This window comes from Nerophis ophidion, linkage group LG05, assembly GCF_033978795.1.
Source record: "Nerophis ophidion isolate RoL-2023_Sa linkage group LG05, RoL_Noph_v1.0, whole genome shotgun sequence".
Lineage (NCBI taxonomy): Eukaryota > Metazoa > Chordata > Actinopteri > Syngnathiformes > Syngnathidae > Nerophis > Nerophis ophidion.
The window spans coordinates 79453017-79467232 of NC_084615.1; the positions used below are offsets into that span (position 1 = coordinate 79453017).

General features: G+C 39.4%; 1 protein-coding gene across 2 annotated transcripts in view; it reads right to left on the minus strand.

The window, feature by feature from the left end:
• Positions 1–14216, minus strand: part of cnot6a (CCR4-NOT transcription complex, subunit 6a) — a 51719-nt gene that overhangs the window by 21884 nt on the left and 15619 nt on the right. For both annotated transcript variants that reach the window (XM_061902103.1, XM_061902104.1), the window contains exons 3-8: positions 8028–8214; positions 6288–6373; positions 6105–6209; positions 2243–2311; positions 494–651; positions 221–375 (exon numbers count right to left, since the gene is read on the minus strand). In XM_061902103.1, the coding sequence (XP_061758087.1) occupies positions 221–375; positions 494–651; positions 2243–2311; positions 6105–6209; positions 6288–6373; positions 8028–8214 (760 nt within the window). The remainder of the gene's footprint in view (positions 1–220; positions 376–493; positions 652–2242; positions 2312–6104; positions 6210–6287; positions 6374–8027; positions 8215–14216) is intronic.

Sequence of the window (14216 nt, forward strand, 5' to 3'; positions counted from 1 at the left end):
ATAAGAATCTTAACTGACTGCATTTCCACATTAAACAAAATGTTTGTTCATAGCACACTATCATGACAAATATATTAATAGCATTTCAAAAGACATGCTTTTTTCTTACCCTATATAGCTATAACAGTTAAGTTACAATCATTCTTGGTCTCACAGAGCATCATCAGTAAGTAAAATGTTTGGAACGCATTCTAGAAGACCGATACGGCTGACAACCTACTTTTCAGTCTTGTAGAAAATTGCACATCCGTCCACATGTTTGCGGTCCGATTCGGACATGGTCCTAGCTCGTGATTTAGGACTGAAAAACCCGTCATAACCCTGCTCCTTCAGCTCCGGCAAGAAGAAATTGTAGTACTGCTCTGTCTCAACTTCCTGTGTTTCACAATGAAGCCATGTATGAGGATGGATTACAGGAAGACACATTGGCCAACATTTAATAAAACACTGACTAAAAATGAGAAACATAGCAGGGACGACATGCATGTCTCACCTGCAAACTAATTATGTCTGCATTGCAGCCAAGAATCTCCTGGATGATGGACTTCTTCCTGTACTCCCAGTTTAGAGCCCAGGACGGACAGTAGCCGTACAGCTGCCTTGTGGCATACTTATCACACAGCACGTTGTAGCACATGACGGAGAACAGTGCTGCAAGACAGAAAGCAAACAAATCAGACATGCCGCAGACTAGCAAGTCAAATTTGTTGAAGACTCAAAAGAGTTGTGGTGCGAAAGAATTAGATCTATCTCAAAATTCAGTACAAAAATATGGAAAAAGCATAGTGCATTTATTGGGTTTTAGTTGACCTTTATGATGCCAGACACAAAATGAGCATCTCTGAGACGGTCTATAATGTCAACATTTGCATCAGGTCTTGAGCTTTGTAAGTTAATGGTCAACCACAGAGAACAAGTGTGCAGGGTGTATTTACATTAGGGTTTCTACAGATATCGGCAAATCTAATTGAATGCTTTTAATGCCGTTGAACAAAAAGTGTAATTCCCCTGTCCTACCGCATTTTTTTTATTATATGTGCCTCACAATACGAAGGTCCTGAGTAGTCCTGAGTTCAATCCCGGGATCGGGATCTTTCTGTGTGGAGTTTGCATGTTCTTCCCGTGACTGCGTGGGTTCCCTCCGGGTACTCCGGCTTCCTCCCACTTCCAAAGACATGCACCTGGGGATAGGTTGATTGGCAACACTAAACTGGCCCTAGTGTGTGAATGTTGTTTGTCTATCTGTGTTGGCCCTGCGATGAGGTGGCGACTTGTCCAGGGTGTACCTCACCATCTGCCTGAATGCAGCTGAAATAGGCTGCAGCACCCCCCGCGACCCCAAGAAAGGGACAAGCGGTAGAAAACGGATGGATGGATATCATCAAAAGCTTACAATTGTCTGTATACACACAATTATTATCTTAAATAGTTGAAAGTTTTACTATCTCATGAATTAGAATTGGCTTGCAAGACTGTTTAATTTGAGAACTTACTTTTATTTATTTTTCTGTAGTGGTAGCAGCAGCTGACAGTTGTGGTGGTGATAGCAAAAGTGACTTTGTTGGTCACACCAACACCGGCCACTTTAACAGCTGACTTTTGATTAATTAATATCATGTGTGATTTCCATTGAGGAAAGTTTGGAAAGTCTTTTTGCAAATGCTGCAGAACGCGTCTACGGGTTTACTAACCGGCTTTAACCAGGTTTTGACAGATTAGCCAGCCAGCCACTTTTGCAGTTTCCTGACATTTTTTCCTCTTCTCACTTTCGCCCCGGCATGAGCAGGTTCACAGGATGTAGCATTCAGAGTGACGGTGTTCTGACTTTGTGCACCAGCCGTAGACAATAGCCAACTAAATAGGTTTTGCCTGTCAATCAACGCACTGTACCTTCAATTCAAATAATTAAAGGGAACTGCACTTAAGCACTCTAAATAAACATCCAAATTTTAATTAGTTGATCAATATAACATACACAGTTTCAAAGCCAGAGACAAAGACACAGACGTAGCAATTTATCAATGCCCGCGATGTTAAATTTATTTTCATTTATCATTTAATATTGTCTGCGACCCCAAAGGGAATAAGCGGTTGAAAATGGATGAATGGATGGATTTAATATTGTATTACTTTATTTACATAATATGTAATGCTTTTTAAGCCCCTCATTACCGCAAAATCCATGTATTGACTTTGATTGCTTTTTAACGCCCCGCGGAAACCTTGAGTACCGGTGACTCACCTGATGGCCGGGTTCGGTCTGGTTCCTGGAGAGAGATCCATGACCGGGCCGGGGGCTGCTCTGTTGGTACTAAAAAAAGTGGAAAAATTACTTTTGTGATATAATTCCTGCAAATATGATACTAGACATAATGGGTTATAATCAGCTTGAATGTTGCAGAGGAAATTTTGATCAGATTAACAAGGACTGACAAGATTTACAGAATTGCAACAAATATGAGTCTATGAACATTGCTCACAAACCTTTAAAATCGCAATTGCAACTTTCTCTCCGCAACATTTTTCAAATAAAAAAATAAAGCAACACCAACTTTTGTTACCATTGGTTGTTTAATAGAACACATCTGTTTGACAATTGTTGATATTTTTCGCAAATACAAAGTAGGGCTGGGCGATATATCGGGTTTGTCTCTGTGCGATATAGAAAATGACTACCGCATTTTTCGGACTATAAGTCGCAGTTTTTTTCATAGTTTGGCCGTGGGAGCGACATATACTCCGGAGCCACTTATGTGTGAAATTATTAACACATTGCCGTAAAATATTAAATAATATTATTTATCTCATTTGCAGAAGAGACACGTCAGCAATCGTCACACACACGTCAAACAATAAGTATTTGGCGGGGTAGGGTCATGGCGGAAGTGCATTGTGGGTCATGGAATGCCAAATGCTATATGGTACTGCTGTAGCTAATAAAATGGATAATTTCATCGTTGGCAGTAACTTATAAAAACTGAGAAAGGCTGAACAAAAATGGCACCGAAAAGGAAATCATCTACTGCAGATTACACAATATTAAATAATATTATTTACATTATTCGCGGAAGAGACGAAGAAAATGTCAGCAATCGTCACACACACGTCAACCAATAAGAATTCAGCGGGGGAGGGTCATGGCAGAAGTGCATTGTGGGTCATGGGATGCTAACTGCTATATGCTACTGCCGTAGCTATTAAAATGAATCATTTCATCGTTCATGATGAACAATTATTTGTTTTAAATTGCCTTTCAAATGTCTATTCTTGGTGTTGGGTTTTATCAAATAAATTTCCGCCAAAAAAGCGACTTATACTCCAGTGCGACTTATACTCCAGTGCGGCGTATTTATGTTTTTTTCCTTCTTTATTATGCATTTTCGGCCGGTGCGACGTATACTCCGGAGTGATTTATAATCCAAAAAATACGGTATATCGTGATATTCCAGTATACGTTCTCACGCAGTTGTTTTTAGCTGCGGGCATTACACTACAAGCTTTTTTCACGCTTTCTTGTCTCTCCTTCTCACAGAGACTTAAAACAAGTGCATCTTCATCACGCAGGTCACATACTGTCGCGTCATACGCCCTCGCTGAGCCGAGAGGTAGCAGCATGGGTAACATTAGCTGTGATGCTAGCGCAGTGGTGCGAGTGGTAATACGAGAGAAAGGTGTGAATTTGGTAATAAATGACGGAAGAATTAATTCCTAAGAAAAACAGCACGGGGCCCATCGTCTGGCGGTGGTTTGGCTTCAAGCGGGAATATGTTAAACAATTATGCGGCAAAAGCGTTGCTACAAAAAGTAGCACCTACTGCTAATTTGTAGCATCATTTGAAAAGTCACCCGCTACAGAATGAAGAGTGCTTGAAACTCCGCATATCAACATTTCCGTTCAGTGCCATACCCACAAAATGCCGAAGCAACCATTTTCAGATCAACACCACATGAAAAAAATTGTCAACAACAAAAGGAGATAACGTACGCAGGAACCTACCACATAGCGAAGGGCATAAACCATTTGATTTCATATTATGCAGCTCATTTTTATTTGACAGTTATTGAAATATCGTGTGAAATCATGCACAAAAGTGCACTTTGTTTTCAACTATTGTAGTGGCGTTTTGTACAAAAAGTGCATTTTAATTTAGTGTTGTTTTGATATGTCATCTTAGTGACATCATTCACAAAAGTGCCCCAATAGCTTGTTTTAAAATGTCTCTGACAATCATGCACTTTTATTTGAAATGACGTGAATGTTTGTGGCACTGCTTATTAACTGTTTAATACATACACTTGCTAAATTGACTTAATTGTGGTTTCCCTCTCTACATGAAAGTTTAAAATGAGCATATATTAATGCAGTATGAACAAGAATATTTTAATGTAGACACATAGAATAATCATACTGCTGTGATTATATGCATCAGGTGTTCATTCAAGGCTAAGGCAAAATTTCGAAATATATATCGTGATATGGCTTAAAAATAGAGATATTAATAAAAGGCCATATCGCCCAGCCATATTACAAAGTTTATTTTTTGTTTTACTGGCTCGAATGAAATGATTGCTGTTTACGGCAGTCACTCACCCGGTCTTGTCAAGTACACACAGTGAGAGTGTGCGCACATACAAAAACAGTCCAGGAGAAGCGACAAACAATTTGCAGTCATAATGTTATGATAGAATATACATTCGATGACAGCACACATTAGCTATCCAAATTGCTATTAGCCAACAACACCTAAAGCTAATGCGCGTACATATGTTACGTATGTACATGATTGCGTCATTACGTACCAGAAGCCCTAAGAGGACGGGATATACTGTGTAAAACACATTGGAAAGTTAGCGCCCACTAGGCATCTAAATGTTGCAAACAGCCCCTTTACAGGCCTACTGAAATGAGATTTTCTAATTTAAACAGGGATAGCAGGTCCATTCTATGTGTCATACTTGATCATTTTGCGATATTGCCATATTTTATAACATCAAAGATAAAGTTCGCAACTTTTGCTTCTGATAAAAAAGCATTGCCTGTACCGGAAGTAGCACACGATATGCGTGTGACGTCACGGGTTGTGGAGCTCCTCACATCTGAATATTGTTTACAATCATGGCCACCAGCAGCGAGAGCGATTCGGGCCAAGAACGCGACGATTTCCCCATTAATTTCAGCGAGGATGAAAGATTTGTGGATGAGGAAAGTGAGAGTGAAGGACTAGGAAAAAAAAAAAGGACTTTACAGTGAGAGCGATTCAGATGTTATTAGACAAATTTACTAGGATAATTCTGGAAAATCCCTTATCGTGTTACTAGTGTTTTAGTGAGATTATATGGTCGTACCTGTACAACCTGAAGGTCGCCCCTTTCTTCAGCACCAATCGACGGGTGGTGGCGATGCCCATCTCTGCCTTTCGCAAAGGGACCCTCTTCGAAACACGATCTTTTGAAATGATCGCTGCATAATACACTGTACTTTGTGTGTGTGGTCCAATCCAACCGTGTTCGCTTGACCGCTCTGTTCCAAAGTAAAGCTTCACCGTCATCTTTCGGTAATGTAAACAATGAAACACCGGCTGTGTTTGGGTTGCTAAAGGGGGCCGCAATACACCGCTTCCTACCAACAGCTTTCTTCTTTGATGTCTCCATTGTTCATTGAACAAATTGCAAAAGATTCAGCAACACAGATGTCCAAAATACTGTGGGATTATGCGATGAAAACAGACGACTTATAGCTGGGAACGATGCCGGAACAAAATGTCCTCTCCAATGGGTGATGTCATGCGCACGCGTCATCATACCGAGACGTTTAAGCAGGATATTTCGGCGCGAAATTTAAAATTGCAGTTTAGTAAACTAACCCGGTCGTATTGGCATGTGTTGCAATGTTAATATTTCATCATTGATATATAAACTATCAGACTGCGTGGTCGCTAGTAGAGGGGTTTCAGTAGGCCTTTAATATGTTATTTGGACGAAAACGGAAGAGACTGAAAGTGAGCGTTCCCGTCAGAGAACCGCAGCATGACTGTGGTTTACAAGACAACTATTTGGAGGTGGTGATTGTACCTACATCTAAAGATACAGGAAGTGAAACTTACTGCGTTTGATAGCCCCCGCCAGATTGTCTAACAAGTAGTTGAGCAGTCTCCGCGTACCATCAGGTTCCTGGTAGAGGCTCATAATTTCTTGTGCAAGTGGGTTTCCTGGTAATGAAAAACAGCAATGCTTATCAACAGAGACAAAATGACATTTTCACGCCTAATAATGGATCGGCTGCTCACCTTTCAACCCCAGTGTTTGTAACTGAAACAGTTTTCCCAATTCAAACGGCAATACCCGCAACTGGTTGTTATTTAAAAGCAGTTCCCTGGAAAATGGAAAGGAAATGTTTAGATGTGATGTTTAGGGAGCATTTCTTTTAGAGGAAAAGTATATTTTGTTTCCTTTACATCATTTTCTAGTGTGACATGAGTTTCTATAATTAAGTCTAGTGGAGTTTAACAGTCTGGAATTTTAACAACAAAAAATGAGACACCTGATGGTAGACTACTACAGTGCACCCCACTGGGCACAGTTAATTGGTTTTGATCACAAACAATTGACTGATAACCATCAAACGAAAATAAAAAATACAAAAAACAATTTTCGACCAATGTACCAAGGAAAAGTGAACAAAATTGTTCCCGAGGTGGCTATAAAAAATGATTCACTGCAAAGATGAAATTAAAGGCCTACTAAAATGAGATTTTCTTATTTAAACGGGGATAGCAGGTCCATTCTAAGTGTCATACTTCATCATTTCACAATATTGCCATATTTTTGCTGAAAGGATTTAGTACAGAACACCGACGATAAAGTTCGCAACTTTCGGTTGCTAATAAAAAAGCTTTGCCTGTACCGGAAGTAGCAGACGATGTGCGCGTGACGTCACGGGTTGTGGAGCTCCTCACATCTGAACATTGTTTACAATCATGGCCACCAGCAGCGAGAGCGATTCGGACCGAGAAAGCGACAATTTCCCCATTAATTTGAGCGAGGATGAAAGATTCGTGGATGAGGATAGTGAGAGTGAAGGACTAGAAAAAAAAGAAAGAAAGAAAAAGACAGGGCAGTGGGAGCGATTCAGATGTTAAGACACATTTACTAGGATAATTCTGGAAAATCCCTTATCTGCTTATTGTGTTACTAGTGTTGTAGTGAGATTATACTGTCGTACCTGAAAGTCGGAGGGGTGTGGCCACGGGTGTGGTGACCGCCAGTGTCTCTGAGGGAAGCCACGGAGAAGGCAAGAGAGTCGCAGCTGCCTCTTTTTACACAAGGAACGACGCAAGCTCCGCTCATGTCTACGGTAAGAGGCGCCTTATTACCCCAATTTTCTCACCGAAACCTGCCTGTTGACATGTGGTAGAGAACCATGTTCGCTTGACCGCTCTATTCCATGGTAAAGCTTCACCTTCGGGAATGTAAACAAGGAAACACCGGCTGTGTTTGTGTTTTTTTGATTGATTGATTGATACTTTTATTAGTAGATTGCACAGTACAGTACATATTCCGTACAATTGACCACTAAATGGTAACACCCGAATAAGTTTTTCAACTTGTTTAAGTCGGGGTCCACGACTAAAGGCAGCTGCAATACACCGCTTCCCACCTACATCTTTCTACTTTGACATCTCCATTATTCATTGAACAAATTGCAAGAGATTCAGCAACACAGATGTCCAGAATACTGTGTAATTATGCGATTTAAGCAGACTACTTATAGCTGGGATCGGGCTAGAAAAAAATGTCCGCTACAATCCGAGATGTCACGCGCACGCGTCATCATTTCAACAGGATACTTCGCGCGAAATTTAAAATTGCAATTTAGTAAAGTAAAAAAGCCAAATTGGCATGTGTTGCAATGTTAAGATTTCATCATTGATATATAAACTTTCAAGATTGCGTGGTGGGTATTAGTGGGCTTCAGTAGGCCTTTAACTTTATGGACAAAAGAGAAAAACAAACTGAGATGGACTCACCTGAGAGACACCATGTTACCGAGCTCCGTCGGCAGACTCCTGATCTTGTTGGACGAAAGATCCAGGTACACCAAATTTTGTAGTTTGGCTATGTCTGGCGGGATACGTGACAGGGAGTTGTCACTGAGGTGTAGGGCGGTGAGGTGGGTGAGAGACCATAGGGCTGTGCTCAGACTCCTTACTCGACCTACAACAACATTGGTACAGGAGAACATTTCATAGTGTAAGCACAGTAAGTATGCATGTATAAATATGCATTAGTCGGCACGAGATATGTTAACAAACAATTAGAAGAACAGAGGTCTCCTGTGTTACATCCTGTTAGAAAGACTCAAATGCTAAGAGGAACTGAGGGCACTGCACATATGGAGCATCCGGAAAGGATTTACAGAGCTTCAGTTGTTTCACATTTTGTTATATTACTGCTTTATTCTAAAATGGACTTTGTTTGTTTTTAAAATTCTACAGACAATATCCCATTATGACGATGGAACTTTGTTAGATTAAACATTTACTACAAAAAAAAAAGAAAAAAAGCATGTACCGTATTTTTCGGACTGTAAGTCGCAGTTTATTTTATAGTTTTGCCAGGGGTGCGACTTATACTCAGGAGCGACTTATGTGTTGAATTATTAACACATTACCGTAAAATATCAAATAATATTATTTACCTCATTCACGTAAGAAACTAGACGTATAAGATTTCATGGGATTTAGCGATTAGGAGTGACAGATAGTTTGGTAAACTAGTAGCATGTTCTACATGTTATAGTTATTAGAATGACTCTTACCATAATATGTTAACATAGCAGGCACCTTCTCAGTTGGTTATTTATGCCTCATATAACGTACACTTATTCAGCCTGTTGTTCACTATTCTGTAATTTATTTCAAATTGCCTTTAAAATGTCTATTCTTGGTGTTGGGTTTTGTCAACTATATTTCCCCAAAAATGCAACTTATATGTTTTTCCCTTCTTTATTATGCATTTTTGGCAGGTGCGACTAATACTCCGAAAAATACAGTACATATTTTTTTACAGCATTTGGTGCACATTTGGCAGCAATTACGGCCTCCAGTCTTTGTGAATACTATGCTTGGCACACCGATCTTTGGGTAATTTCGCCCATTCCTCTTCAAGCTTATTCAGGTTGGACAAGAAGCGATAATTTTGACCCAAGATGTCTTTATACATTGATGCGTTCATCTTTCCCTCTATCCTGACAAGTTTCTGTACTTCTACTGCTGAAAAGCATCCCCAGAGCATGATGCTGCCACCACCATGCTTCCCTGGAAGGCTGGTAATATCTTGGTCATGAGTAGTGCCTGGTTCCCTTCAAACATGGTGTCTGGGTGTCCCACCGGTAACAGTTACGGATAGCATTTAAATCCCATTTTAAAACTCATTTGTATACTCTAGCCTTTAAATAGACCCCTTTTTAGACCAGTTGATCTGCAGTCTACCTTTTCTGCTGTGCCCCCCTCTCCTATGTGGAGACGTTATCAGGTGACCACGGGGTTGACCACTCCTTTGTGCATCAGTTGGCGATGTCTCTGCGCTGCCGACTTGTCTCCATTCAACATTCTAACGGAAGGTGCATGACTGAGACGTGCTTGTCACTCCCCAAAATGATAGTAACAAACTCAAGTGGGTGTTTTGTACAATGCTTCGAGTTGTGTGAGAGATTTCAGGTCAATCCGATTTATAGGGTCAAATTTTGGGATTTATTCAAAGCGCTGCCATTTGGTCTATTTGTCAGAAAAATAATATCACAAGCAACACAAGAGGGTCATGTGTTTTGTCAAACGTTCAGGCTTTTGTGTGCAGCAAGTCATGGGTTGAAAAGTTATCTTATATCATTCAGTGCTTCTCACTTATTTTCTGCCATGAGTCTGACCCCCCTGTGGACAGGTATTTTGCCATGCACCTACCCTGTATTTAATTACTATTTAGTGGAGGCCCTTAGGGATATTTTCATTCACTTTTGTCTAAAAGCGCCAAATATGGCACAGGTGTAGCTGGGGCCCGCGGCGGCGACCTTTGGGGTCGCCACAGCGGCCAATCAAATATGGCCGCCACTTGTAATAGCGTTTGTCTCTAACATTTGAAACAGATGAGCTACAAATGTAAACCTGCTGTCTATTTCGTGTGTTTTGACAATTAGAAATGTGTTGGAATGCTCATTTTTATTTTTGGGTGTGTCTAGATCCCTAATTTGCATATTTCCAAGTGGCAATTTGCTATTCTGAAGACATTGGACGTAACTTGGGCAATGTTATGAGTAAAACCTGGTGCAACATGCATGATTTCTTTCTAATGTTTATATGACATGTTCACATATCACTCAATGAATACCACTGGTTTGGGGATGACTTGATCGAAGCTTTTTGGGACTTAAGGAGGAGACAGCATGATCCTAATGCTTTCTAGCCTTTTTAACACAGAAGTGAAGTGAAGTGAATTATCTTTATATAGCGCTTTTTCTCTAGTGACTCAAAGCGCTTTACATAGTGAAACCCAGTATCTAAGTTACATTCAAACCAGTGTGGGTGGCACTGGGAGCAGGTGGGTAAAGTGTCTTGCCCAAGGACCTACTACAGTAGCTTCTGCAGCGTTTGTGGTATTTGGCCTTATTCAATACAAGTGTTGATGCGATACCTGAACCACCATTCAATGGATCAGTTGTGACATTTATACATGAAGGTATAACATTCGCAATTTCAATGAAATCTATGAGATCCTTTTCTAGCGACAAAAGTCCTTCGCTTTTGGGTGTTTGTAAGGGGTCATCAGACTGTACTGTACTGTGCAATCTACTAATACAAGTTTCAATCAATCAAATCTATCAACAGGCTTGTGTTTTGTTCTAACATGCATACTAAAGTGTAGACACAAATAATGAAAATGCCACTCTTATTTTTTCTTGGCCCTCAGATTGATCTAAAAATAAAATTAATCCATTATTAATTTGATATATTATTTAGATACTATACAACATTGATCAATCACCCATAAAACAAAGCTTATATCAGTGTTAGGATTGTAGAAATACAAAAAAACCTGGAAATTGTGATAGAAGAACATGGAGGAACACCCTCTTCTCCTCTGAAAATTGCAATTAAAAAGGTCTTTAAAGAAGCCCTAAATTTCCCAAAGATTATATCAACAAGCCCCCTTCCCATCTATAAATTAGATTTGTACTTGTGAATGAATAAACATTGATTTAAAACATTAACAAACGGAAATTAAATGACACTATAACTACTTTAATTTTGTGTAACAATAAGGGGGTTCCTATTACGCAAAAAACAGTTGCTAGGGCTGGGCGATATAGACCAAAATTATATCAAAATATATTTTTTACTTTAACTAGATATTCAATATATATCTTGATATATTTTCAGGTGAAAGTATACATATAAAGATATTCATTTTTGAGCAAGATTCAACTGTCCTGTAAACACTCAGTGGCACTTTTATTAACCCAGTTAGTCAAGATGGGTATTAACAGCACAGAAATTAAACTGTGTAAGTAGCACAGAATTACATAACATAAATAAAATTGAAATATATTCTTTCTACTTGAAATAAATAACATACCTGTGCAAATACTACATTATTGGCAGCATTTCTTGGCAACTCGAGAACAGTTTGGATTTGGGCTTCCAGTACATGGTAAACAACTCAAATGCATGTTTTATCCAGACGCACACATTTGTCCAAATGTGGCCAGGTAGACGCATTGTTGGGTTTCCTGAAAGTGGTCTACATCGCTGAAGAAAAATCTAAAGAAGAAAATCCCCCTGTCATCTTCCAATAGTTTTTTAATATACAAATCGCTCTTCTATCCTATGACTCTGTCATCGACATTTGGGATGTCTGTTGTAATTTCCCTTCCTGGTTCCATGACCCGCCCCATCTTGCCTCTGATTGGCCTAATCTCAACCAATCGTGACTCAAGTGAGTGTGAATGTCGTCTTTTTATCGGTGTTGGCCCTGCGATGAGGTGGCGACTTGTCAGGAGTGTACCCCGCCTTCCGCCCGAATTCAGCTGAGATAGGCTCTAGCACCCCCCGCGACCATCATAGTAAACAGCCAACCAATCATGGATGTTCTTATACATGCAAGCACGTCTTGGAAAGAGGAAGGGGAGGGACTTAGTATTGAGCAGCAGGGGAGAACAAGGAACACAAATAAGCCGCGTTTGGTCATTTTAACGTGAAATTCATTATATCAATATTATATTTTCTTCATTCATATCTTGTTTAAAAATATATCAATACATCTTACAAACTCGATATATCACCCAGCAGGTGCATATTTAAGTATATTTATTAGGGGTGTAACAGTACACAAAAATTTCGGTTCGGTACGTACGTCGGTTTAGAGGTCACGGTTCGGTTAATTTTCGGTACAGTGAGAAAACAACAAAATGTAAATTTTTGGGTTATTTATTTACCAAATTTGTAAACAATGGCTTTATCCTTTTAAAATTGGGAACACTAATAATTCTGCCCACGTTAATCCACATTAAACCGCTTAAAGTTGTTGCTTTGATTAAATAAAATGACAAAACCTTTCTTCTACATATAAAAAGGTCAACATTAAACAGTTTCAAGTCAACTCATCATGCTTAATTTATTAAAGCATTTGGGAAGCCTGTCGTTGACTTTCATTATGTAAATATTATATTTTTGTCAACATGTGACAGCAGGGACCCTGCCATTCAAACTAGGCTGCTACATTACTAATGATTAATGTAACTATTGCTGAAAAAATAGTACAACAGCGATAGGAGAGACTATTCATCCCTGAACACCATGGAGTTCAAGTGAAATAACAAGACAGACAGGGCTTTGCTGCCCCTAACACACACACGCACGCACGCACCAAAGAACCACCATTACATATTATGCAGACCCCAAGTAGGTATTCAAAATGTAGAATACAATCACAATATGAACCATTTAATATAAGCTGCTAAGAAAGGTTACCTGCAAGTAGGGCTGGGCGATATATCGATATACGATGTATAACGCGGGTTTGTCTCTGTGCGATATAGAAAATGACTATATCGTAATATTCGAGTAGACTTTCTCACACCGGTGCGGACATTACACTCTCCTCGCTCTTTCCTGTGTCTCACAGACAAGCAGGCGCACATTCATACGTAACCTACACTGTCACGTCATACGTATACGCCCTCGCCCAGGGGAGAAGGAGCGGCGTGGCTAACGTTAGCTGTGATGCTAGCGGGTTGTTGCGGAGAAAGAAGGTGCGAATCTCGTAACAAATGAAGGAAGAATTCATTCCCAAGAAAAACAGCACAGGGCCCATCGTCTGGCGGTGGTTCGGCTTCAAGCGGGAATATGTCGAATAGACAACTTTAAATTGTCATATGTGGGGCACAAGCGTTGCTACTAAAAGTAGCATTACTGCTAATATGTAGCATCATTTGAAAAGTCACCTGCTAATAACTTTGATAAATACAGTTTTGGTAAATTGACTTAGTTGTGATTTCCTTCTCTGCATGAAAGTTTAAAAGTAGCATATATTAGTAGAGTATGAACAAGAATGTTTTAATGTAGACACATAGAATCCCCATACTGCTGTGATTATATGCATCAAGCGTTCATTTAAGGCTAAGGCAAAATATCGTAATATATATCGTGTATCGCGATATGGCCTAAAAATATCGCGGTGTTAAAAAAAGGCAATATCGCCCAGCCCTACCTGCAAGCAAAGATGCTTTATCTGCAAATGGCTCAAATATAGCTAGTGTCTAATGCACTGCAAAAACTGAAATCTAAGTAAGATTAAATATCTCAAATAAGGGTGATATTTGCTTATTTTCTGTCTGATAAGATAATTCTTCTCATTAAACAGATTTTAAGTTAGAGTGTTTAACTTGTTTTAAGGGTTTTGATCTCAGTAAGATATTACAGCTTGTTGCTGAGATTTCATGACCTATATTGAGTTAAACATGCTTGAAACTAGAATATCAACTGTTGCAAAGCTGTGTCATCAACACTCACAAGTAGAAAACTACTTTTTTTAAAGTAATAATTTATTTCTTCAAGTATGTTAAAAAAACATGACTTTGTGACACAATTTGCTGTTTTTATTTTCAATTAAACAATAGAAAATACGTACTCACATTGTAGTGCAGTATTAGTGAGTATATACTT